The sequence below is a fragment of the Columba livia genome, chromosome 1 (genome assembly GCF_036013475.1).
Source record: "Columba livia isolate bColLiv1 breed racing homer chromosome 1, bColLiv1.pat.W.v2, whole genome shotgun sequence".
Lineage (NCBI taxonomy): Eukaryota > Metazoa > Chordata > Aves > Columbiformes > Columbidae > Columba > Columba livia.
In genome coordinates this window covers 197,073,463-197,097,482 of record NC_088602.1, presented here as the reverse complement: position 1 = coordinate 197,097,482, position 24,020 = coordinate 197,073,463, and the positions used below count along the sequence as shown (strand labels likewise).

General features: G+C 41.3%; 1 protein-coding gene and 1 long non-coding RNA gene across 5 annotated transcripts in view; one reads left to right on the top strand and one right to left on the bottom strand.

Annotated features, from left to right (window-relative positions):
• Window positions 1-11,184, bottom strand: part of ATXN7L1 (ataxin 7 like 1) — a 114,111-nt gene extending 102,927 nt beyond the window's left edge. For all 4 annotated transcript variants that reach the window (XM_065049054.1, XM_065049052.1, XM_065049055.1 and 1 more), the window contains exons 1-2: window positions 10,920-11,184; window positions 10,335-10,403 (exon numbers count right to left, since the gene is read on the bottom strand). In XM_065049054.1, the coding sequence (XP_064905126.1) occupies window positions 10,335-10,403; window positions 10,920-11,034 (184 nt within the window). In that variant the 5' untranslated portion in view covers window positions 11,035-11,184. The remainder of the gene's footprint in view (window positions 1-10,334; window positions 10,404-10,919) is intronic.
• A 27-nt stretch (window positions 11,185-11,211) lies between these two features.
• LOC135578232 (uncharacterized) lies at window positions 11,212-19,693 on the top strand. The gene is made up of 2 exons (XR_010469621.1): window positions 11,212-17,812; window positions 19,123-19,693. It is a non-coding gene; the product is annotated as an uncharacterized LOC135578232 (long non-coding RNA).
• Window positions 19,694-24,020: the final 4,327 nt, after the last annotated feature.

The window sequence follows — 24,020 nt, the reverse complement described above, 5'->3', positions numbered from 1 at the left end:
CACAGCCATGGTCTAGACACTCTTCTCTCTCCTTGGAGAAAAGGCAATATTCTCTGGATTTCTCCAAAATGCTGCTTTTCTTAAAGGCTTTGAATTTTCTCAGAGGCACATTATGGATTTAAGTACAGAATTGTCAGAGATGATGAACTGCCAGAAGTCTCATCTCCAATCATTTCCAAAAGAACCTTTCATCCAAGAACTTGACCCAAACACTGACCTGGCATATACTGGATGGCATCAATTTACTCGCTCAGCACAGCTTACTATTCCCATCCCACTATTTCTGATACCCAGGACTCACCTTTTTTCACACTGACACAGTATTTTTTGCCCTTTTTGTTTCCACCCTTGGTGGTTCTTGCTTCTCCTTCCCATGACTATGTCCAACTCCCCTAATCCTCCACTCATGCTCATCTTAAATATCCATTTCTTTCACTTTATTCTTGCCTATCTTACAATTTGCAGTGGAAAAGAAAACCAGTCTGGAAATGAGGCTATTGCATATTTTCTCTCTCTCTCTCCTGCCGCTTACTAAGCTGTGCCATTCCTCTGGTTGAGCTGAACCCACACCTGCAATTTCAGCCTTTTTTCCTCCTACTTTTGACTCACTCCTCAAACCTTTTCTCTTGTATCCATTTCTTTCTCCACAACAGAATGCAAATATTTATTCCAAGAGAAAGCCAGAAAACATAATGATCATTTCACATTCTCCCTTCCCACTCCCTTTCTCCTCCTTACAGCTCTCCTTTCTTCCTTGTACCACAGATAGGAAACACATCTGTCCCACTCTTCCCGCTTGCCTCACTAACATCATCCCATACTTCACATCACCTTTCTCCTCTTGCTCTGACGGAACAGCAGGGCGACCAGTCTCTCCTATGTTTGGAAATCTACCTCTGACCCCTTGCTTCTCTACTACACTACTTTTCTTTCTAACTTTCTTTCACCTCTAAGCTCATTATGAACTGTTCAATAACAAAGTACACTTTTAATTTGTCCCTAACTTCAGCCTGAACTCCCTTCAGCTGTCCTTTGCACTCCACTGAGTAAAATGTCTAAAAACATTTTACTACTTGCAACATCAAAATAAGTTTATAATTTCCATCATCCACAACCCTTTTGTGTTTTTCATAAAAAATTAAATGCATTTCTCCTTTTGAAGCATTAGTTCTCCTTTTCTGACTTCCATGACTCTACCTTCTCCTGCTTCCCTTCTTCTCCACGCCAATCCCACAGATCACTGGGAGGCTCCTTATTTCCTCCTTTGTCTTCTAGTAGGACTCCACTGAGCTGCATCTTTTGCCCCTTCCCTTGTGTCTGGGAATTTCATCCATAAATGCAGCTTTTAAGGAAACAGGTCTCAAAGCGAGTAGATTTATGTCTAAACAAAAAACTTCAGTGTATCTTTCTGACACTCCTTGTCACTGAGCAGCTGTCAGCTTCAGCTCAATACAGCTAGAACAGAACTTAGATCTCACCTCTCCCACCTTCTTTTCTCAACCTCCTTCCTTGATTGCTGTGGACAGCATTATCATCTTGTCTATCATTCGGATATGAAATACTATGTTATCTTTGACATGGACTTCTCTCTTGATCTGTTCATTCAGGCTAGTTTTATATCTACATGATTCTTCCTGTCCTGCATCCTTAGGACAATGTCTTCTCTAAACATCAGAGCTAAAGGTTTTTCTGGGCCTTCACCTCACATTAGTGTTTAAAATTTTCTTCTTTTTCGTCTTGACAAACATTACCCTGCTTTTTCACACTGTTGCAAAAGTTATTTCTTCTATATTGTCAGACTGATATATCCTTATTCTCCCTCCATCCTTCTATGCACAATCCTCCATTCCAAATTTAAACACTGGAAACGACTCATCTTTGCTTTATAGGCTCCTCTGTCTTACCTACACTATACTGTCCACATCCTACTTGCTGTCACACCATTTGCTCACATTTCTCATTGGCTCATGGTACCAGTATGCCTTTACTAAGCTTTCAGCAACCAGTTCGTATTTTCTTTCAGGCCAACTTCCACAATTGAGTACGAATACCTTCCAAGTAAGCTCCTGCAAAACTACTTCACTGCCCTCCCAACACCACCTTAAAGCTTTCCTTACCACAGTTCTCAGAAAACCACTTCAGCTTAGGCTAAAGTCCACCACCTACCATCTTGAGCAACTAAGCGCTTTTGTTTGTCAACATTAAAACTTCTGTTTTGTTATGTATTAAAAAATCAGTTCTCTGCGGCACAATGATTTCACAACACGCACATGTACACACCCTTCCTCCCTGCTCCGGTACCTTGCACAGTAGCATCCACTCTCTGATGGGGCTGCTAGGCATTAGGTTCATGCAAATAATAATAATACTGCCTCTCTAATCATTGCAGTAACAGATGAATTACTTATATTCATCCAGATCACTGTCCTCTGACTGTCTCCATAATCAGCACCAACAAACGAGGTTTTGGTTCTCTCAGTGATTGTTGTAGTTACATGGGTCCAACAAACTCTTCAGATTTAAATCATCAGTAGCATCCTGTCTCAATGAGACTGAACTAAGAGCAGCTTAAAAAAATAACTGGATACACCAACTACCACCTGATAATCTACCTAATCTGGACAATCACCAGTGGCCAGCCTAAAGGCTACCCGAGGATAGAATACCTATCAGAGATACAGAGATGAACACACATGATGATTTACTAGTCTGTAAATCTCTGCTTCCATTATGACCATTTTAGCTCAGAACAATGACAAGCTGAAGTCACCTTATTCTGCCACTAGAGACAGCCAGTCCATCCTGTTTTGTCTTGGTAGAGAAAAGACTTTTGATCCAACAAACTTGTCAACAACCAATATTTATATGACATACAGCAGTGTTCAATCCAAATATAACTTCAACTCCCCAGCCTCTGCCTGCTCCCTACGTCTAGCCCCCTGCAGTAGGAAGAGAAAGAATGACTGGACAGAAAACATCAAACTCTGTATATCAGAAAAAAAAATATAAACAAAACAAAACAAAGAAAAGAGCACAGGAAAGACCACCACACAGAATCAAACCCCATGAACTCTTGCCCTTTGCCAGTCATTCTTACACCTTGATGTTAGTCCATCCGTCACCCTACAGTCCCTTCTGCTGAACACCTGCTCCAAGGGAACGGAAAGGGAAGCAAGCACCAGCCCCCTGGGTACTGTGCGTGGCTCTGTCACAATACAACTGCTTCCGTTTTGCAGAGGATCCAGGAGGCGCCTGGGGATTAAGTGAAACTGAACTAGATGTACATTGGTACCAGTGGTTGTGCAGAACTTAGAACTTTCATCTTTGAATTCTTTGCTGCTTCTGGCTGATGCTCTTTCTGGTCTGGGAAAACACTTTTTGCCAAAAACCACACATTTTATAAATACATGCACACAGAAACCAAAAAGTGGAAAGACCAAATATTAATTGCTGTCAAGAACACACACAAATAGGAAGATGTGTTGTGCTTATGGGCTGTATTATATTAATATAACTTAAGAGAATCATGAAAGGAAGTTTTTGAATAATGAACACAACATTCCAGAAGTCAGGAATGCATCTCTGTTTCTATTGAATACAAGAGCAATCAGAAAGCCCACTTCACCAGCAACATCAGTGGCTTTCAAGCATAACTTTTAACAAGCTACAAAACAAGTTACGACAAAACCAATCCTTTAAATTAATCAACATTCAACCACAGAAAGGGACACACACAAAAAAGAGAGAAATGATGCACGCAATTGTTGGTTTTCCTCTGCCCCACATTGGTCTTAAGTAACAGTGCTGGATTCCATCTCCAAACTGAGTTACCTTAGACAGCTGTACTGCACTACAACAAAAAAAAAAGGATAATTTTTACCCACACAGCATGTCTTTCTCACCCAGAAAAATAATCAAAGGCTTCTTGCTATAGGCTTGCTGAAAGACCTCTGTCAGACGCCCTTTACTGCATCACGACAGCATTCACCACAGGTTTTTGGCATATAAATTACGTGAAGACACCAGCTTCACCTGGCATCTTGCACTATTAAGTCCTGAATCAGATTTTTCAAGCACAAGCTGAAGAACTTCAGCACCAAGTTGAATGTGGCAAACAGAGAGATCCAGTAACTTAATCCATGCCCATATAAACTGAAAATCTTTCTTGCTAGTTAGTCCAAAATTCCTCTTAATAACAAGCTGTCAGGGCACTCATATAGCCCTATGTTGGAGTTAAGTCCTTAAGAAATACTCTACACTATTTTCACTGGAGGCGATATTTCGTAATAATATATGCAGTGTTATAAATCTAAACTTTCACTGGGACTACCAGAAACTTATGCTTTCTGCCTGCAGGACTCCTGTGATCCACAACTTTAACAAAATGTGATTTGAGTCATGTTTTCTATAGGATTTTCCACTGCTTCCATCTCATACACCTCAGCCTTGGATAAATGGCTAACATTATTTGCCTCAAAGGTAAAACAGAATCTGATAATGTCCTAATTTTTAATTAACTAGGAACAAAAGGCCCATTTCAAGGAAATTACTCCATTTCACAGTGGAAATGGTTCAACTCTTGTGTAGTCTATTTTTATACATGGAAACCTATATTTCGTCTATAAACTATTAACCACACACAGAGGCAGCTCAACAAGAAAAGATGCATGTTTTTTATATCTCAGTCAAAATTAGATACAAGAAGTCATTTCACTTTCTGTGGTGACAACAGGGCTTGGGGTACACTCTAGTAAACACGTCATTTTTCTCTTTCTCAAATCCTGTTATAAATTACAACAAGTAGAAGGAATGTCAGAGACAGATCTTTAGTGACAGTACTGTCAGTTGACAGTAAACCACACATGGTTTCCCCATCAGTATTCAAAAGAGCTACCTTAAACTACAGGCAAACTAACATCTTCAGAATACCTGTTGCACAAACACTGGGAGAAATATCACCTGATTTCCATCAAGATATGTGCCAGCTAACAAAACCAGAATTTTTAAAGAAGTAATTTATAGAACAAGAGTTTCAGATACATAGTCAAAAACATCAAAATCCTGATTCAAAACACAGAATGACTGATCAGAGAGCATTACCATTACTCCACTCTTTTTATCCAGTGTGTGGGTTGAGGAACTAAAGGACAGATTTCAGAAAATAACCGTGTAACTATGAGGATAAACTACAATTCTGACTAAATTTCTGGGCACTATCATACATAATGTTTCATTCTTCCTCTGTCACTATTCCTTGAGACACACTAAATGAGGTGACAGCCACAACCAGGAGCCACGCCGCCCTCCTGCAGAAGCTGTCCATGGAAAAAGAACCAAAAACAATTTAAAAACGCCAGGAATCAGATATTTACCAAACCAGGCATTTGAACATCAGAATGCACACCAGAATTCAATCCCACTGTCATTTCTCATCCTATAGAAAACCCTCATGGATGGAGACCTTTGCTCGCTATTCTTATTCCCAGCATAAAGATAAAACCGGTAAGAAAAGTCTTCTCTTGACAACAGCCAGAGTTTTGTACCCTGCCAGTTCTGTGCTTTCACTCATCAAGCACCACCTGACTATTTCGTCTGTTTAAGAACCAGAATCTCTGGAAGACCTTATTAGTTTACAGGGAAGAGAAACAAAATTATACAACATTCACCCTTTTCTTTTGCCCACCACAAAACCAAAGCCAACCCCAAATCGCCAACTAAGGTGGTCTAGATTCAGTAACCTCACCTCTTTCTTTTGGGGTATGTGTTTAAAATGTTGTTATAATTTTCTTTCCCTCTCGGCCCGTTCCAACATTCCCAGCCACCACAAAAAGGTGAAAGATGAAGGCAGCTAAGAAAAACAAGAACTTTTCATTCTGAAGATTTTGTTTGGTGTGTTTTTAAAAGAGACAAACAGCACCATCGGCAAACCACTAGTAAGCAAAAAATAAATAATAGTTAAAGAAAAAAGATCAACTCCAATCCCTATGCTTACATTAACCAGCTGTTTTTGTCATCTTCTCTTCTTTCACAATCTACTCATAAATAATTTTAGTTCTCTTCCTCCTGCTTTTCATAAAGTAGAATGTTGTACATTACATGCTCTTTTTTCCTACAGAAGTGTTCCTACCATCTCCCAACCTCCTCAATGTCTTATTTTTCCACGAAGAATGACAAAATCATCAAGATATTTTTCTTAGGAATAAAGAAATACTGAAAGCAGAACTAATCAGTATCCCTTTAATTTTGTTCTGGTGTTGCCAATTCACCAAAACCTTTTCTATCACATATTTATGTGGAAAGTCAAAACAGGAAAAATACATTGTAAACAACTATCCAATAGATTTACGACTCCAGTTTGCATGCCTAATCATTAAGTAAAATGATCAAATTTGGGGCTGCACAATAAGGACAGAAAATCTCAAATTTTAACACAACATCAGAAAAACCTAACAGAAGTTTTTATGCAACACCCTTAACGTTAAACAATAATGAGTCAGTATAGTTTGTGAAAAGATTATCTAAGACAAAACACAAACACCATGAGACTAAAACCTCAATAATACAAACCCACTGAACTGAGAAACTGAAGTTGACTATGACACCAAGTACCCAGATTTAGATCTAAATCCCACAGGTCATATTTAACCCTGCTGTAGTTCACGAAGATGCTCCTTTACAGCCTGTGCCTACCTAGAAATATTCCTAGCACTTAATGCTTGCACATTTGCTAAACTGATTATTAAGAATTCTGCATGTAAGACAACAAAATCCTCATTCTTCTACTATTTTCTTAAATGTTGTATAAAGTAAAACATATGCCTCCAAAATTACTCTAAAATCAGTCACAGGTTATGACTGATAATAAAAGATTACTGTATGTATCTCAGGTGTACAGTTACTGTGACTTTTTACAGGACACAAATTGTCAAATAGATATAGACTCCTTTTGCCATGCATGCTATCTACAAGACAATCTTCAATACTTCAAATATGCCATTCAACTTATAACAATTCAATATAAATTCTAAAAGCTGCTCCAATTCTGATAACCCCTCTTTTAGCCAAGCTGGTTGGTTGGTAGCGATTTGTTAGATAAGTTACACAATACAGTTTCTGCTTCCTGATTAGATAAGCAGATAAGTTTTCTGGCACAAACATCTATGCATAAAATTTTTCATTTTCTGTGAACACTTGCAACATCGTAATCCCTTCTCCCCAAACCTACATGCCAGTTAAAGTCCACCAAGGACATACTGCATTTGCTAAAGAAAAACATAAAGTAAGTATTAGCATGCAAAAAGCAATTCCATCTACAAAACTGAACAAACGTTCAGGAAATTTCTCTCCCTCTGTGCCACCTAGAGATGCACTCTAGAATAAAGGAAAGCAGTGAGCAATATTTCTATGTCTTTATTCTGCCCTAAAGAAGGGGCACAGGGGGCACGTGGCCTTGGTGCATCTCTCACATTACAGAAATTAACAGCACAGCCAGAACACGACCTGTTTTCCCAGGGATGTGCTAACAAGTATTGACCACTTAGGCAGGTGGAGATTTGGAAGTGTTCCTCCTCACTATCACCAGGGAAGGATGCCTCCCAGGTCCCCATCTGGGTCAAGAGGTGGAAGAAGAGCAGCCCATCACTCTAAACACATACAGTATACAACCAGAAAGGAGGCAGAGATGCAGTGATGAAGCTAGCCAGAAGCATTTTTTGACATCTGACATTTTTTTCTACAACACCAAAGTGAATCACCTTGGCATGGTCTGCAGGAGACCACTGTCTTCCCACCCTTTCCTCCACCATGTTCTCTATACAGTTTCACTAGTCTAAAAAGGCTCCTTCCTTAACTGCTTAAAAGGGAATGGCCACATAAATCTAGTTCTGTCGACTAAAGCTGACAAAATGCAGACAAATATTAGAAGACATAAATGCAGCAAGATCAGATTTTACACTATCTTTATGAAACCAGATCCTGTCCATCCATCACCCCCAGTTACCTTATACCCATAAAGTCTGAGTTTTCTAAGACACCACTTAAAATCTCCTGGCACCACAAATGCCATAAGAAGTCCTACTCAAATAGATAAGATTGCAAAGAAAAACGAGTTAGGTTTGGTATTAAGACCCAACACGACCACAACCCCTGCCTATGAACAAAGCAAACAAAAAAGCCAACATGTCACACAACAGATGTGTGCAACATCAGAATAAACACACAAGCATTTCTGCAAGTACGTGAACAATGTTTTCTGCACACCCATCTGACTCTTCAAATTTTTCTCCACTTTTATTAATAACGATAGTAAGACTCAAGGAAGACTTACCGTGGGTGTTCAGACACCCATTATCGGATGGGTGTGGTGAAAACACCTGTATGAACAGACTGCTTAAGTGAGTACAGCAGAAACATTTCAACACATACTAATGTATTCAAACTTCGTGAAAGTTATTTCTAAGTGATCCAAAGCAAGCTACTACTTGGAAATAATAAAATTCCTAAAGCTTTTTATTTTCTAAATACAAGCCGGTTTTCTGCTTTTGAAGTGTGTTACAATCTAAGTAGTATAAGGGCTACTAAGTGCTTCACACCTGTCACTGTCATAGTGTCAGCAATGACATTACACTTCGGAAATAATTTTTCTGGACAGTGAGTTTAAATAGAGCTTCTTTGACAAGAGTCTCTAATCACCCCCAGAAATAAACAATGAGAGACTAGAGCTGATAATCTAAACTGAATCATTCTAGGAAACAATTTGCACATTAGGTATGACTAAGGAGTAGGGATGCGCTTCAATCTTTACGTCTCAAGTAAGCTTATAATAAGAATTTGTGTTCAAGGACTTCTAGATGCAAAACATTTAATCTCAACAAATTAAGCTCCTTATGAAGGCCAAGTTCCTGTAGCAAGATTTTTGTTTGTTTACTTTTGAATCAAATGTACACTCAGTATTACTGTTAGATGTACAAACTGTTTGAGCCTTGAACCTTCTACCTATAAATATACTACATGAAAATCCCAGTTCTGCCTCTAACTTATTTTTGGGCTGGCAAAATAGAGAGGTTCAGGCACGTACGAATCCAGACAGGAACACAATCAAGCTTGGCATCTCTATAAAGGTCTTTCAAAAGAGAGGTTTTATGGTATTTTAAGTAATTTTATTTAATGTGTACTCCATGCAGTTTTATAGTTTATCACACAAATCTACGTTACTGATTAATTCATTCTTTTTCAAGACCTTGTTTAGAAAACATAAGACTCCTTTAAGCTGCCAAGATGCTCAAAATTAAATGCACGTGTAACGACAACTATAATATAATGAGAAACTTAACATAATTTCAGAATATATATTATGACATTACAGGTAATAGCAAAATTTCTGTCAGCATCAGTAAGTCACACCAAAGTTTCACTATCATGGGATTGTTCAGTATGAACTGACTTCATAAGAAATACTTCTCATGACAGAAAGGTTGTATATGTATATCAGTTTCTTGACAGAAGAGAAACAAACAGGAAGCTACTTGAAAGTATGTCCCAAACCATTTCACTAGCTGCTTTAGGTGTTATCCCAGCAGGATGTTAACGACGCATGTCACAAACAAAATATGTCAATTTGGTTTGCCTACGCTCACCACTAAAGTTTCTCCTCTCACAACTGACAGAACTGTGTCGGGCATGGCATACCAGCAAAAACCATTAGCCTGGAATTTGCCTGTTCATACTTATGGTACCAGAAAACCTTGTGGCCAAAATGGCATATTATATTGAGTTTTGCATAACATGCACGGCTTAGCCTAACGTACGATAATATTAGACGTTGGCTGCTCAGGTGACTGTAAGTCACGCTCAGTAGTGAGAATGAAAGAATAAAATGTGACTTGACCTGAACTGAATGAACGCAAAGATCATAACAGACCATTTCTGTCCATGAGTGAAAATGTTTTTCACTACAGTCACCAATGACAATATAACACGTGAAGCTGATGCACAGGTTTCTGTGCTTATCTTCACACAGAAGCAAGGGAAATGTTGCACCGAAGGACAGGGTCCTCGAAAAAAATCCAATATGGCCACTGACGTGTAGTTGTCTTTTGACTTAAAATTGCCTTATCTTTCACCATGTCTGTCAGTCACATGCATACACCTGTTATACTCATACTTCAAAAGAAGTTGACACAGTGACAGTCATCTGCATGTATCCAACCCTGAAACATTCTACAGAGCAGAGGGATCCACATGCTATGAGACTAACCTGTCAAGGCCAAACCACAGTCATCCACAGCCACCAAGAGACAGACAGGTAGAGAGGTGTGCCAGCACTATCCACTTACCTTCTTTATTAAGCCTCATAACCTCCCTGCTTTTTCCACCCTCCTTTCCAGTCTCTTCTAGATCTACACCTGCAGAAGAGAAGCAGAGTCAGGAAGCGCCGTGGGCCCAGAGGTGTGCATTTATTGTTTGGCGGGGGGAGGAGGAGAGGTGAGGAGGTGAGCAGTGTTTCTATTTGCAACAGCGAAAGCACAATGGTCGGGGCATCTGCCAGGGAGCGGAACCGCCGGGCCCCCGCGGCAGCCCCTCCAGCCCCCGCCGCAGCATCCTCCGGCCCCTCCGCGCCGCGCATCCTCCCCCTCGCCCCCTTCCCCCACCGCGCCGCCGGCCCAGCGGCGGAGCCCGCGCCGCGGGGCAGCAGCACGGCGCGGCGTGCGCCAGCGCCTCCCGCACACATGGCACCGGGGGCTCGGCGCGTCAGCTGAGCGCCCGGGGGGGCGGCACCTCCCGCCGCGCGGCGCGGCCCCGGGAGGAGCGGGGCGGGGGGGGCGGCCCAGCCGGGCCCCCGGCCCCTGGCCCCGCCGCCGTGCGTGCGCTCCGGGGGAGGGGAGCGGCGTGCCGAGCCGCCGGCCGGTCCCTGCCCTTACTGTGCGGGGGGGCGGCGCCGTGCGCGTGCGGGGGGGCGGCCTCCCGCACCCAGGCGGCCCAGGGCTGGCCCAGGAACGCCTCGGGACTGGGCACGGGCCGCTCCAGGGCCGCCATGGCGCCGCGCCTGCTCCTGCCTCCTTGTTGCTTTTCCCGTTTCCTTCGGCGGCGGCGAGCGAGCGAGCGAGACACGGGATTCGAGAACGCCGCACGTCATCCTCGGGACGTTCCGCCGCCCACACGGGGGTAGTGTCAGCCCCTGCTCCCTATCAGATCGGGCTCCCCGCCGCCCAGCGCGCATGCCCGCGCCCCCCGCGCCTGCGCGCCGCGCCCCGCGACGCCGCCGGCAGCCGGGCCTGCCGCCCGCACCGAGGGGGTCGCGGGGCCCGCGGCGGCCCCGCGCTGCCCCTCCGCGCCCCGCGCAGCGCCGCCGCCGCCCGGCCCGGCCCGGCTTGGCTTGGCTCGGCCCGGCCCGGCCCGACCCGACCCGACCCCGTCTGGTCCGGCCCGGCCCGGCCCGGCGCAGCCGCCGCGGAGCGGAGCGGAGCGGGGCCGGCGGCCGAAGAGCCTCGCCGGGAAGGCAGCCGCTGGCGTTGCGCGGCAGCTCGGGGTTGCGCGCCCCGCGCCTCGCAGCGCCCCGCAGTAAGTCCCTGGGACGCGCTTTCGGTAACTGCTGCGCGGCCCCCGCACCCCAGCGCGGCCCGAAGGCGGCCCCGGGCTGCGGTGTCGGGGCTCCCCCTCCCCCCGACTTCTTCCAGCTGCGCTGCTGTGGATCACCTATAACCACAACCACAGCCATTTTGTTGTCCAAATACTACCTAATCTCTGCTTGAGTACAGGCTTCGTCTGTTTACAAATAGATATTTTTCTTGTTTTGGTGTTTTAAGCTGCAGTGCAGCAGCTTTCTGAACTCACAGGTCCCACTCCTTGCAAATAATACCGAGGTGTTCATCGTACTGTACATAACCATACATGCTTTTCATTTAATTCTAGGACTGTGACATTTTTCGTTTATTTCTCTTGGGAGGTAAGGATAGAAAATAGCACTACTGTGAAAATTTTTGTACTCATACCTAATTTGAGTAAGGGGTTACAGCATAAACGTATTGCTCCAGCTCTCACCTATGAAACCAAACATAAATGCCACTGGTGAAGGACTTGGCTTCGTGTAAGCAGCCTTACTGGCTCCCCACGCAGCATCATTTCTGCAGCTGTACAGCCCCAGCAAGAGCACTGATGGAAATTTATGGTTCAACAGATACCACTCAACAGTGGTGGTGTGAGCTTTATGTGGTCCCGTCTCCGTCCTGCCTCTCCTCCCTGCCACGCATTTAAGACATTTTGTCACCACTTTTTGCTGGTTCACACTGTTGTGAGACAACATTGAAGCTGAATATGGAATTAATCTAGACTCAAGAAAAAAGAACAGCAATTAGCGCCCACTCAAGGGTTGCAGCGGTGGTCAGAGGGGCAGGACAACAGTTGCTGATGTGAGCCCTGCTGCCTGCAGAAAGGTACATGGTACTATGGTTTACAATGGATTTAAGTAAATTTCTTACAGTTTCATTAAGACTAGGCTCTTTGCAGCACCAAAATGGGTAAATGTTTGGGGTGAAGAACAAATCCTTTGCCTTATATATACTGTCAACAGATGCAGTGTTAAATACAGGCAGCATCTACATTCCACTTCTTACGAAAAGTAGCTGGAATATACAAGTCCCATCATTAAAAGCCAGAGGCAAGCCTAAAAGCTTTCATACCGTATGGCCTGGCCAGAGTGGCTCCAGTCATGTAACATTAGCTACAGGAACACAATTAAAACAATTGAAGCAGAAAGCTCACCACAGTACGCCTCAAAAGAGAACCAGTCAATCACAGACTTGTTAGCAACCAACATGAAGCAGCCATAAGATGTGTGACCTTAGGTATATTACACATGGAATTTCCAGAAGCTGGAAGAATAGTTGTGGTATAATACAACGCCCTGGCCAAGACCTCTTCTGGAATATTAAATACTGTTCCAGCCACCAGTTTAATTTAATCTTCCTGCAAAAAAGTGTGGAAAGGGTCATTAGAATGATCAGAGAAATTAAGAGTCTATCATATGAGAAGAGCTTGACTTAGCTGAGCAAAATTTAGGTGATGGATATGACTGATGTTTTTAATTATAAGGAGGCATAATCATCAGTGAGGAAGAAAAAATAAATAAGCATAAAGTGCTTATGTTGAGCTTGAAAACCCTGCTCCCTACACATAAAACTCTTTAGTCAGAAATCGCAAGATGGAATTCCTTAGGAGGAATGATAAATGATGTGAAGTTAATAGTCAACCATGCTTGGCAGCCGTGCTCAAATTCACTGCAAGATAGTTGAGTGAAAGTCTTGACAGTGGCCAAATAGTGTCATAATTAAAGAAGTTACACTGCACAGCTTATACCATAAAACTTCTGTGATTACCCAAGACGTGTCTGGAGAGAAGATAGAAAAGAAAGTCATGTGAGCACCCAGGAAATCCCCGTCAATGAAAACCAACATAAGATTTCAGGAAAGTATGTATGGCCAAACGTCTAACTAAAATTAAACATGTCCACAGGATACACAAGCAGTAAAGCAATTCCTAACCACACAACTGAGAAAAAAGGGGAGGGGAAAACTATTTAATACAAGCTGCCACAAACCAGGCAAAAAGAGTGAAGAAACTTTCCAGTTTTAACACATGGCACTAATCTACATGCTGCTTACCATGACACACTGCAGAACTACAGTCTAGGCTCCAACAGCAACAGGCCATATGAGGGAAAATTAGCATAAAATCAAAGAGGCAAGATGTACTAATTCCTTCCTAAAAAGAAACAATCCAGTGACTTACAGTTTGAGAGAAAGGTTTCCAAAGCCCTCCCAAAGGAATTCTTCCTCCTCCCTTCCATATGTATTGAAGATTACCATTAAACAAATGGTTCTGCAATCATTAGAACAGACATGCACAGCTTTCCAACAATCAGCATCTTCTGTTTGAAAAGTGCAAGTTCTGCTTTGATTATGTCTATGCTACCTCTGTGATCTGCACCAACGAACGAACCCCATCCATGAGCAAACCATAGACTGATAAGTCTCTGTTGGCTTATAGAGCGCCAATCCTGAAGCTGCAGAAAAGTAGCCCCAAGAATACCACTTACTTCACTCCAGACTAATGCCAAATCAGACTAGTGTATGTGGCATGGACATGTGTTATGCTCTAGAGCCCTATAGCGAAATAGGAAGAGAGCTGGTCTAACACCTTTTCCCATGCTTGGGAATATACGTAGTTCCCTCTTGTGAATGTGAATGTGCTACAGCTTTACTGTAGCAGGGACATTCAGGTCGTTTCTTCTTCCTTTTTCCTGACATCTACTTTCACAAAATTTGCAGAAAGATGATTATATTTTACACTTTTACTCCTCCTTCAAATTTGTTTTGTATTAATCAATGGATCCAAATCTTTTGGGTGGGGAGGAAGAAAGGGAGGGAAAAGCGCAAATGATCACAGAATACTTATTTTCATAGGAAATTATTTAAAAAACTGCACATGAACGTGTAGTTTAAACATCCTCTGTTTCTTGTCCACCTGCTCACCAATACAGAAATTTAATTCTTCCATGACCTTGAACAAGTCACTCTGCCATAGAAAATTTAAGTCAGTCAGTAAAAGTACCTCTTTCCCTCCCCAGTCCCGGTAGATCTTTTTTATTTCAAATGCTAAGTAGGGGCTTCCTTTTACTGTGTGTTTTTTCAGAATTTAATGTAATGTAGCCTTGATCTTGGTTACAGCTTCTAAATACTACAGTGATCCAATCATAACACAGACTTTAAAAAGTAAAACTGTAAGCAAATTAAGGTATTTAATTAATAAGCAGCAAAATATGGATGAAACCTTAACTCTTTTTAATCCATGTATCACTGGTCTTCTGATAAGAAGATCTCCAAATGTAAGCTTTCTACTAAGTAACCAGAAGATAAAAATCATATGTTCCTTTATCTGCTTACTAGAATTATAGTTAAAGACTTCAGCTTTATAAAAGCACAGGAAAAGTTACCACATTTAGAAGAGATTCACAGCTGTGTATCAATATTTGGCTTATGTAGAGATCAATCCAACATTTATATAATTTTCGGGAACTAAATGTTAAGAGGTAACAAACTAAATCACATGTGGCTATCAGGAACACCATATGTAATCACCATGTACAAATAAATAATGACATGATTCCATTTCAACTCCACTGTTATACACTGATAAAATCTCAGGAGTTTGCTGAAGCTGCATGTGTAGTCATAACAACAAAAATTTGTGACCCTCTGCTTTAAATCATGTATACCTGGCAATAGCTGCACCAGATGGCTTTAAACTGGGTACAAAAGTATTACAAAAACCAGCTGTATAAGGCTTCAGTATCATAATGAGATTATAATCATATGATGTTTTGTGTGACAAAGTCATTATGATTTAAGCAGTTTGTAAAGAGATTCGTTAGTGCTTCTCAGGATCCTATTTTGCAATGGATTTACCACAATAGTGGTTTTTATGTTACATAGCAGAAATTATTACATAGCAGACAGTTTTATGAATCCAGGTATCTACTTTGGTGGGGATGGAACAGTAGATGAATCATAAGACTTCCTTAAAGATAGTCGGTGGTGCAGTTTGCATAAGAAAAGCACCAGCAAACTAGCTGGTTATCAGTCTCAGATGTACAGAAACTTCAGTCCTCCTCCAGGATTTTGAGAAGTGTAAAACTAATTTATATGTTCACTCATGTGCACATGATTTTTACAGTGGATTTTTACACACCTGCTAATTTTAACCTGTAATTTTCTATCTGTAGTCTTCCTTTCTACAGTGGATAAATGAAGTTTCTGTTTAATATTACAGCTGTAGATCGGGGGAAATGACACCAGAGAAGTTTGTATTCAAAAGGTGCAAAACCCACCAGATAGATAGTCCTGCCATTCTCTGGTGAAACTGATTCGGAAACTTTGGGGTTTTTTTAATACAGTGTAGCATCCTAGTCTGCTATGTGATAATTAGAGTAGCTAAATGAATTGAATAGTACAGATACTTTAGAAGTCCGATAAGTGGGTTTTTGCAAAAAGATGGATACAGGATAGCCATTAAAACAACTCAGCACTTAGCAAGCCAAATTAAAAGCCACTATGAGCCAATCTCCCTAAAGCCACTCTGGCCAGTTCAGTCCCTATGCTATTTCTGTTCTCTTCGTAATTTCAGAAGATGTCTCAAACACCATGTGAGTGCCATCACAGAAGACTTGAGCTAGGAAAGTGTATTAAATAGACACTTATGGCAGAGAATTCTATTTTAACATCCTCCAAAATAACACAAGAAAAAAAAATCTAAATTAAGCTTTTGGTTCCATCTTAGCCAAAGAAGCCAGCATTTAAAAAAGAAACAGAAAAATGGAGAATTGAAACATAAATTCTAAGCAAGATACTCTTGTATCCCAACAAAAACATATTTCTCAAACAAGTGTTGCAAGTTACTTTACCCCCAACAATGACTGAAACACTATAGCAGCAGTAATCAGATGAAACAGGAAATCTAAGGAGACGCATGCTGCACAAATCTATGAATAGAAAATGCACAACAACAAAACTTACAACAGTGAACTCTGGAAGGTTTAAAGATAAAACGCTACTAAAAAAACAGGCCATGAACTAGAGGTGGAAATTAACAGTTGCTACACATTTCATATCCAAGAAAGTTATGCAAGCACTGGAAAAAAAAATAAATCGCACATTCTTTGGTTCCAGTGTCTAAAAGCTTGTTCTAAACAATTTTGCTCAAGTATTGGTTAGACTCTAAATCCATTAACATAGCACTGTACTGCAGCTAATGTATGCTACTTTTCAAGAGGATTATTTGTCTAATGTATTACCATATCTAGACTGTTTCTGATACCAAAGCTAGTAATGGTAACTATCATTTATCATAAGACTGCTTTGTACAGTGCAGACATGCATCTTCACTGGGCACAGCAACTTGCCAATTGCTTGTAAGAAGCAAAGCGGTTTCATCTTTTTCTGAAATAGTTCCAGTTTTCAGCCAGCAGTCCCTGAGAGTTCCGTTCAGACCCATCTTCCTTCCCAATACTTTCTCTACCTCAAGAGCATTCTCCGTGTCCCAGCTTCCACCACACACTTGAACATCCAGTCTCAGCACTATGGTACAACCTGTATGAAATACTTATCTCAAACTCACATTTTAAAGCACACTACCCAGGGTCCCTGGTCTAACACTTCATCAGGTGGGAGTACATTCACTGCAGAAGACTGAGGGGTAGATTCTTAACGGTGTGGCTGTTTGAGAAGATGTGAGACATGACTGACAGATCAAAGAGTTCTTCATAGGCTAAAATTCAACTTCCCTGTATTGACAGCTACTCAGGAAAGATCACAGGGGTATTGTTTTAAAACACTGTGTTTCATACCGCTTCTTGAAATTACTAAGCATATATAGCACTGGTGCAGCGAATCACTTGTATTTTACTTATTAAATATTTATCTGTTTTGTTTTATTTGAAACAGGTTTTTGGTGAATAAAAGCAATAGTAATATTTTTGAAGGCCATATCCAGAGTCTAGAGGAAGGCTCTTAACCATCCAGTTGGGAAAGAAAATAAGAAACTTGTAGGAGTTCCCTGCGTTTTTGAAAGGCATAGCAAAGTTATTTAGATTTTGAGATATAAAAACACTTGGGAATGGAGAAAGTTTTTTCTCCTCAGTATTAAGTCCACATTCAAACAGCATTCTACATTCCTAGGGTTTTCTCTCTCCCAGTGCCCGAGTGAATAACGAAAACCACAAAACATGTGTCCCCAAAGATCTTCAAACATTTCTCATGAGGTAAGCATAGAAATGCTTTCATTAAAAATTAAGTTTTCCCTGCTAAATAGTGTATATTATAACTTTCCGTTCACCAACCACGTTTGCGTATGTTGGCAACAGGCAACACCAACTTACTGCGTCTCTCTCACTGCATCAGAATCATTTTTCTTCTGTTCCTTCTCAATGTAGATGCCATATTTCTCCTGTTTGCAACCTTCATTCTCCCAAAGACTGCCCTTTCCTGAATTTTGCACCCTCTTTTCTGTCACTTTCACCCTAACACTGCAGGGTGGGTTTTCATCTCCCATCAGGTTACTGCGGAAGCACCACCTTGGAGCCTGTTTTTCGTTCCCCATCCCTCACTCTCTGCCCTCTCACTTGGGCCCAGCTGCCTCGCCAAACACTACCATGTCTCTTAATATGTCTTGTCTTGCTTTCTATCCCCTGCTTTGCAGTTAGGAGCCTCTCCTCTCCACTGCCTCTCTCCATGGAGGACAGGTCCCTCTCAGCCCTAAGTCACCTCTCCAACTCCCACCCGTGAGCTGCCTCTCTCCTCAGAAAGCTGGTTGGAGTTGCCTTCTTCTCTCTAAATGCTTCCTCCCCTGCTTGGGGGAAGCATCCTTTCTTCTCCCCTTCTTCTGGCAGACAGCTCTCCTCTGCCTTCGCCTGGGGAGCCAGCAGTCCTTCCCAGCTTTGCCCTGACTTGAGGCCCCTTTCACTCAGTGCAGGGACCTGCCTCACCTCCTGCCATTTTCCACAGGTGCTGGCACACAGGCTGTCCCCTTCTTCCAGCAACCAGAATGGTTTAGGTTGGAAGGGACCTTCAAATGTCACCTAGTCCAACCCCCCTGCAATGAGCAGGGACATCTTCAGCCAGATCATGTTCCTCAGAGCCCCGTCCAGCCTGGCCTGGGATGTCTCCAGGGATGGGGCATCCACCACCTCTCTGGGCAACCTGTTCCAGACTCATCCATGGCAGGGCCTGGCATGAGTGGGCTGAGGAGAGGCACCCCAAGGGCTGCTTGAACAGCAAAATAAAGATGTCAGCCTGGGCAGGCTCATCCCTCAGCATTTGGGATACACTTGAGTCTACTTCAACCTGTCTCTGAAAGTGTGGGGCCGCCTAGACAAGAGATTTGAGCGAGAATCAAACTGTGATGCGTTTGGTAGAGGTTGCATTTGAGCCCTAAATCCGTCAATATCAGAGAGGTCCTAGCCTGCTCACATGGCTCTCCAAGCCCTCCCTGCTTCCAGAAGCTGGCTCCAATCACACCTTGCTTGAGGTTCTGAAATGTTTTGGCAGTTGTTACAGTGTGTCCTATTTCCAGCTCTTACAGGAAGCAGACATGTTGAAATCACCAAAGAAAGCAAGCCTGTTCGTCTTGTATTTCTGGCTAAGGCTGGAAGTGGAGCGCAAGAAATCAGTTGTGTCTCGTCTGTTGTACAGGGAAACCTCTTGCAGCTCCTCACATCAGCGTGCTAACTTTGCGAAGAGATTTGTCCTGATGAGATTCACATCCCAACCTGGAAAAGTCAATGATAGGATCTCCTGTAAGCACTGCAAATTCCGTACTCAGTCCAAATGGATCCCGAAGGCCTTAGCAGGAATTTGGGCGTAGTGAATGACATGCCTGACAGCTTAAAGGCCACTGCAGTAGAAAACATGTTTTATATTTTAGCATTGGCTTACATACAATGAGAAATTGTTTCACAGACATTTTGATACCATCATCCTTGAAAACGTCTCACAGGCCACCCTACACTTCTGCCTTCAAACTCTTTGCCAGACATTTTACAGAGGTGATATGGCTGCAGAGACCAGGTATGGATGGACCTCAGTTATGGTCTCACTGATTTGATGAACTTTTGAATTAAATCCTCCTCTTAATGATATAAATAGATCCTTTGAGTGGTCTGTTTATTGGAAAACTATGGTTTAACAAGTGTTCCTAAGGCACTATTTCCTTCAAGCAGACAAATTTGCACATGGTACTAATGATACTCTGGGGTTAAATGCAAAAGCATAGCTAGTCAAGAAGACAAAATAAAAGCTGAGACATTATTAAAAATATACAGCGTTACCTATGAGGAGTGCACACTTTTGAAAAGCATAGGAGCTAAGGTTGCAACTTCCCAGGTTCGCATTAAGAAAATGTTCGTACATCTATGGCCATCAAACATTTTAACGGCTAATAATCTCCAGTGATGCAGCTCTGTGTGCTGAATCAAGTCCTATTTTCTAGATAATCAGCATGTGGCATCTGGTTTATGCAAAAGTTACAAGACTGTGAAAAGTGAACAATACTGTTTCAGTGAAAAAAAAAAAACACAAAACCAAAACACAACGACAACAAAACCTAAAAAAATTATAAAATTATAATTTAAGTGTTTTGTAGTTCAACTTCAGGTACCTGCTTGCTTGATGCAAGATTATAGCCCAAACTGGCTGTTGTTTGCCAAATCTTTCAACCAAGAGATAAAAAAAAAAGCTTTTCCTTTAAGAGACAGTGGACATCTATGGATTGTCTCTGTGCTTAATTTTGCTGAATAATAATAATAATTGATAAATTAACAATATTCAGATTCAAACCTGTTACTAAACACGAACGCCGCTTCCTCCTTATGTGGAATTGGAGTCTTCTTCTGCATATACCAAATCTGACTCTTTCATTTTTACTTGCATTCATATTTACATTAGAGGACTCTATGATAATTTACTTGTACAATGGCTGTTTTTCCTTTTGTGTTAAGAACTTTTTTTTTCTCTCAGCGTTGGAACTTTTATTGACTTGAAAATACTATGACAATTGTAGCCTGTGATACAGGAAGGCTACCAAAATCAGAAATCTTTATGTATAGTGGGCTGAAAAATCTTGCAGAAGATTATCTGTCCAAGTGTATTTTGACTGTTAGTTCCTTATGGCAAGAGGTGTCTACTCTTCTGTTTACAAGAACAGTGGAGCCTTTTTTTCTGTGCCATCATGCATCATTGTAATTAGCACAGTTGATACAACTCAGTCAAATCTATTAGCTTAAGCAGTGGCATTTTATTGAATTATGTGTTGATGTCACAGTAGAGTTGGGTACTTTTAAATATTTCTGAAGTTGTTTTTAACCAATGGACCAAACCTATGTCATGCTGTTATAAACAAACACAAAGTTAGAGACTATATGTAAACAAAGTTGTGGTGGTAAAAAAAGCTAACAGCAGTCTCTTGATAAAAACAATTAATGGCAGTACGATATATATTCCTTAAAATGGAGAGATGAGTCTACGTTGGAGGGACTAGAAATGGTGTCGTTTGGAGAACTTACAGGTGCACGGAGCCATGAACATCTGTGTTCTGGATTTGTACAAAAAAACCTCAAAGTGCATCTCTAGGTCCTGAAAGTGCTCATATATGGGTGAATTCCTTATTCAGGGTTTAATGTTTTTGCCTATGGAAATTTTTACATCAGCTGACAAAACCCCTGCAGTCTGTCTTTGTCAGTCTGAATCTTAATGTAGCCAACTGTTCCGTTCAGTTCTCACACTACATTTGTGGTGTAAGAGTCTAAGAGCATGCAGTGTCAGCCATGGGATTATTGGTCCTAGATTTTGCAAAATTTCCCATACACGCTTTTAAAACAACAGCAGATTATTATGAGGCTTGGCAGATACCACAGACATAATTGTTTTCAGCAGTTACAATAGATGTTTTAAAAACATTTCCTTATCCAAACCTTTAGTTAGTTCAGGGCTGGTGAAATGCAATCCTTCCTATTGTCTCCTGCGCTGAGTGTATCCTCTGGGCACAGCAAACAGCAGGACCTCCCTCTTTCTTCTTGCTCTTCACCTGCCTGTCTCACCTTTTAGAGCACTGCTCCAGGTAGTTTGCTAAGCTGCCTCTCTGATCTGCTGCCCCTACAGCTATCCAGGCTTGCAAACAAAAAGAATCATACATCGAAATAACTATTGCATCGAAACTGAACCACATCTGGAAAGATGGCTGAAATCATCAGCATTTTATTTCAAAAGGGAACATGGGTAAGAAGTTCCTTCAGTATCAATGTGTCATGTGTTAATATTTAAGGAATGATGATGTCACTGTCATTTTACCATTTTACTTCACATTTCTCCTGTCTTCCTTTCAAACTTGGCTTGACCTGAGATTAAACAATCAGCAATGTCACTGTAACTTCCTTCTCATGGTAAAAGAGCACAAGTGGGCTGACCTGACATGCAACAGTAATGGTTGGAGTGTCAAAGGGTAAACACCGGTACACATGTGATCTTGACTGGTTCATTCATACCCACACCCTGCCTGCAGCACAAGTGGGCACACATCAGTGAGAAGACAGAAGTTTTCCTTTCTTTTCTATCCGTTCACTCCCCTACTCTGTTTACCTAAGCAGCAGGAGTCGTCTTAGCAGCTCTTAGTGAGATAAGATAAAGAATCAAATACATCTTCTTGTCCCTCAGGAAAGACTTTTGGTAATTTTGGAATGAGTGCATTATTCTCTCCAGGACACTGAATGTAAATTCAGAAAGAGGAATTTCTCCAAATAATTGTAGTTTAAATGCTGAATTCCAAATATATTTATTTTTTTTTGCTTTTTTTTGTTGGTGCATATTACAGACATGCTTTAAGAGATTTCTTTTTTGTGGTTGCTATGGTAAAAAGCAGTCCACACTCCTTTAAGTAAAACCCATGAACTGCAATTAACTGTTTAATGTTGTAACACACAACAGCTCTAGTAACACCTTAACAGCTTTGAGCATGATACTCCATCATCTCAGCAGATGGTGATTTTTGGCATTCTGTGTTTTCAGTTTATTCTTCTCCTTTATAATCCTTGCCATTATATCTTTTGACAAATGCTTCTGGACTAACTTAATTCTAATTTGATTATACTGTGGCGTTCCTCGGATCTTTTTTGTTATTTCTGTTAAAGGTGACCGATACAGGAAAAATATGTTTGTATGTGTATTCCTCACAGCAATTATAAAAGCAGACTTTAAAATACTTTAAGAATATGTTTCTTCTCATGTGTAACCATGAACATACAGTCTTGAAATACCCTTAGTATACTATAGGAGCCGTACACCTCGACAGAAAAGGAGACCTAATTGATTCTTTTGTGAAGTAAGAGCCACTCTGAATTTTTGTCAAGAGTCTAAATTAAGTAAGAGTTACCAGATTCAACTTGTTTTACCAAACAGAGTTGCCCTTTATTATTATTTCTATAGAGCTGGAGACTGAATTCCCCCTGAATTTTTCTCATTGTTATAAAGATTTATGACTCATATAAATCCCTTTTCAACAAGGAGTTTCAACCATATATAGACAGAAGTTCACTTTGTCCAGACATTGTCAAGAGCAGGATTGTTGAGTGAAAGTATTTTTGATCTGGTCTCCCTCTTTCTCCCATATAATACATTACTATTGCATTTCCTTTGTTGTTGTTGTTTTGTTTTTTTTTTTTTTCCAAATAGAATGGATTCTTTGGATTTAAAATCAGGATTGTTCTTCATTATGGCCGTTAGAAGGGATTTAGTGTATTAAGCAGGCTGGACACTTCAGATGTGTAATTTTGTAATATAGAACCAAGTAAACTTTTTTTATATACCTTCACCAGCAGCATTAGCATTTCTTCTTATTTAGGAAAGGAAAACAACTGGGAAAAAGGAAAAGAACAGTTTTCCCAGAATCATAACAAAATAATCTTGCAGTTTTGATTTTAAAAATATGAATGTCTCATTCACAGCTATTTCCTGGCTGACTCCAGGTTTCTATGATTATTATTTATTCAGTGCTGATAGTGTGCTTGACATTGTGCAAATATAGAAAGAGATCTTCGTGTGGACTATCTGCCAGGATTTCCTAGTTGTCAGTGGCAGTGTTAGCCTCTTTAAGCAAAAGCTTGAGGCTGTCTTTAAAACGGAGATGCTTATCCATCCTGCCAACTTGCAGCTTCATCCATATGACCGTGGGAAGCACTGCTCAAATGCACCCAGCCAGGCTTTGCAAGGATGGACCCAGTGGAGTTTAATTTAATTAGGACAGCGGCAGGATGTGGTAGCTCTGACTGATCAAACCTTTAATCCCTGTCATGATAATTTCAAAAGCTGGAAATATTTTAGGGAAAGGTAACTGTGAAGAATCAGTCCTTCTGATTTGACACCTAAAGAATCAAAGGAAGACTGTCTGCTGGAATGATACGTGCTTTTAAAATCCTGTTTCTT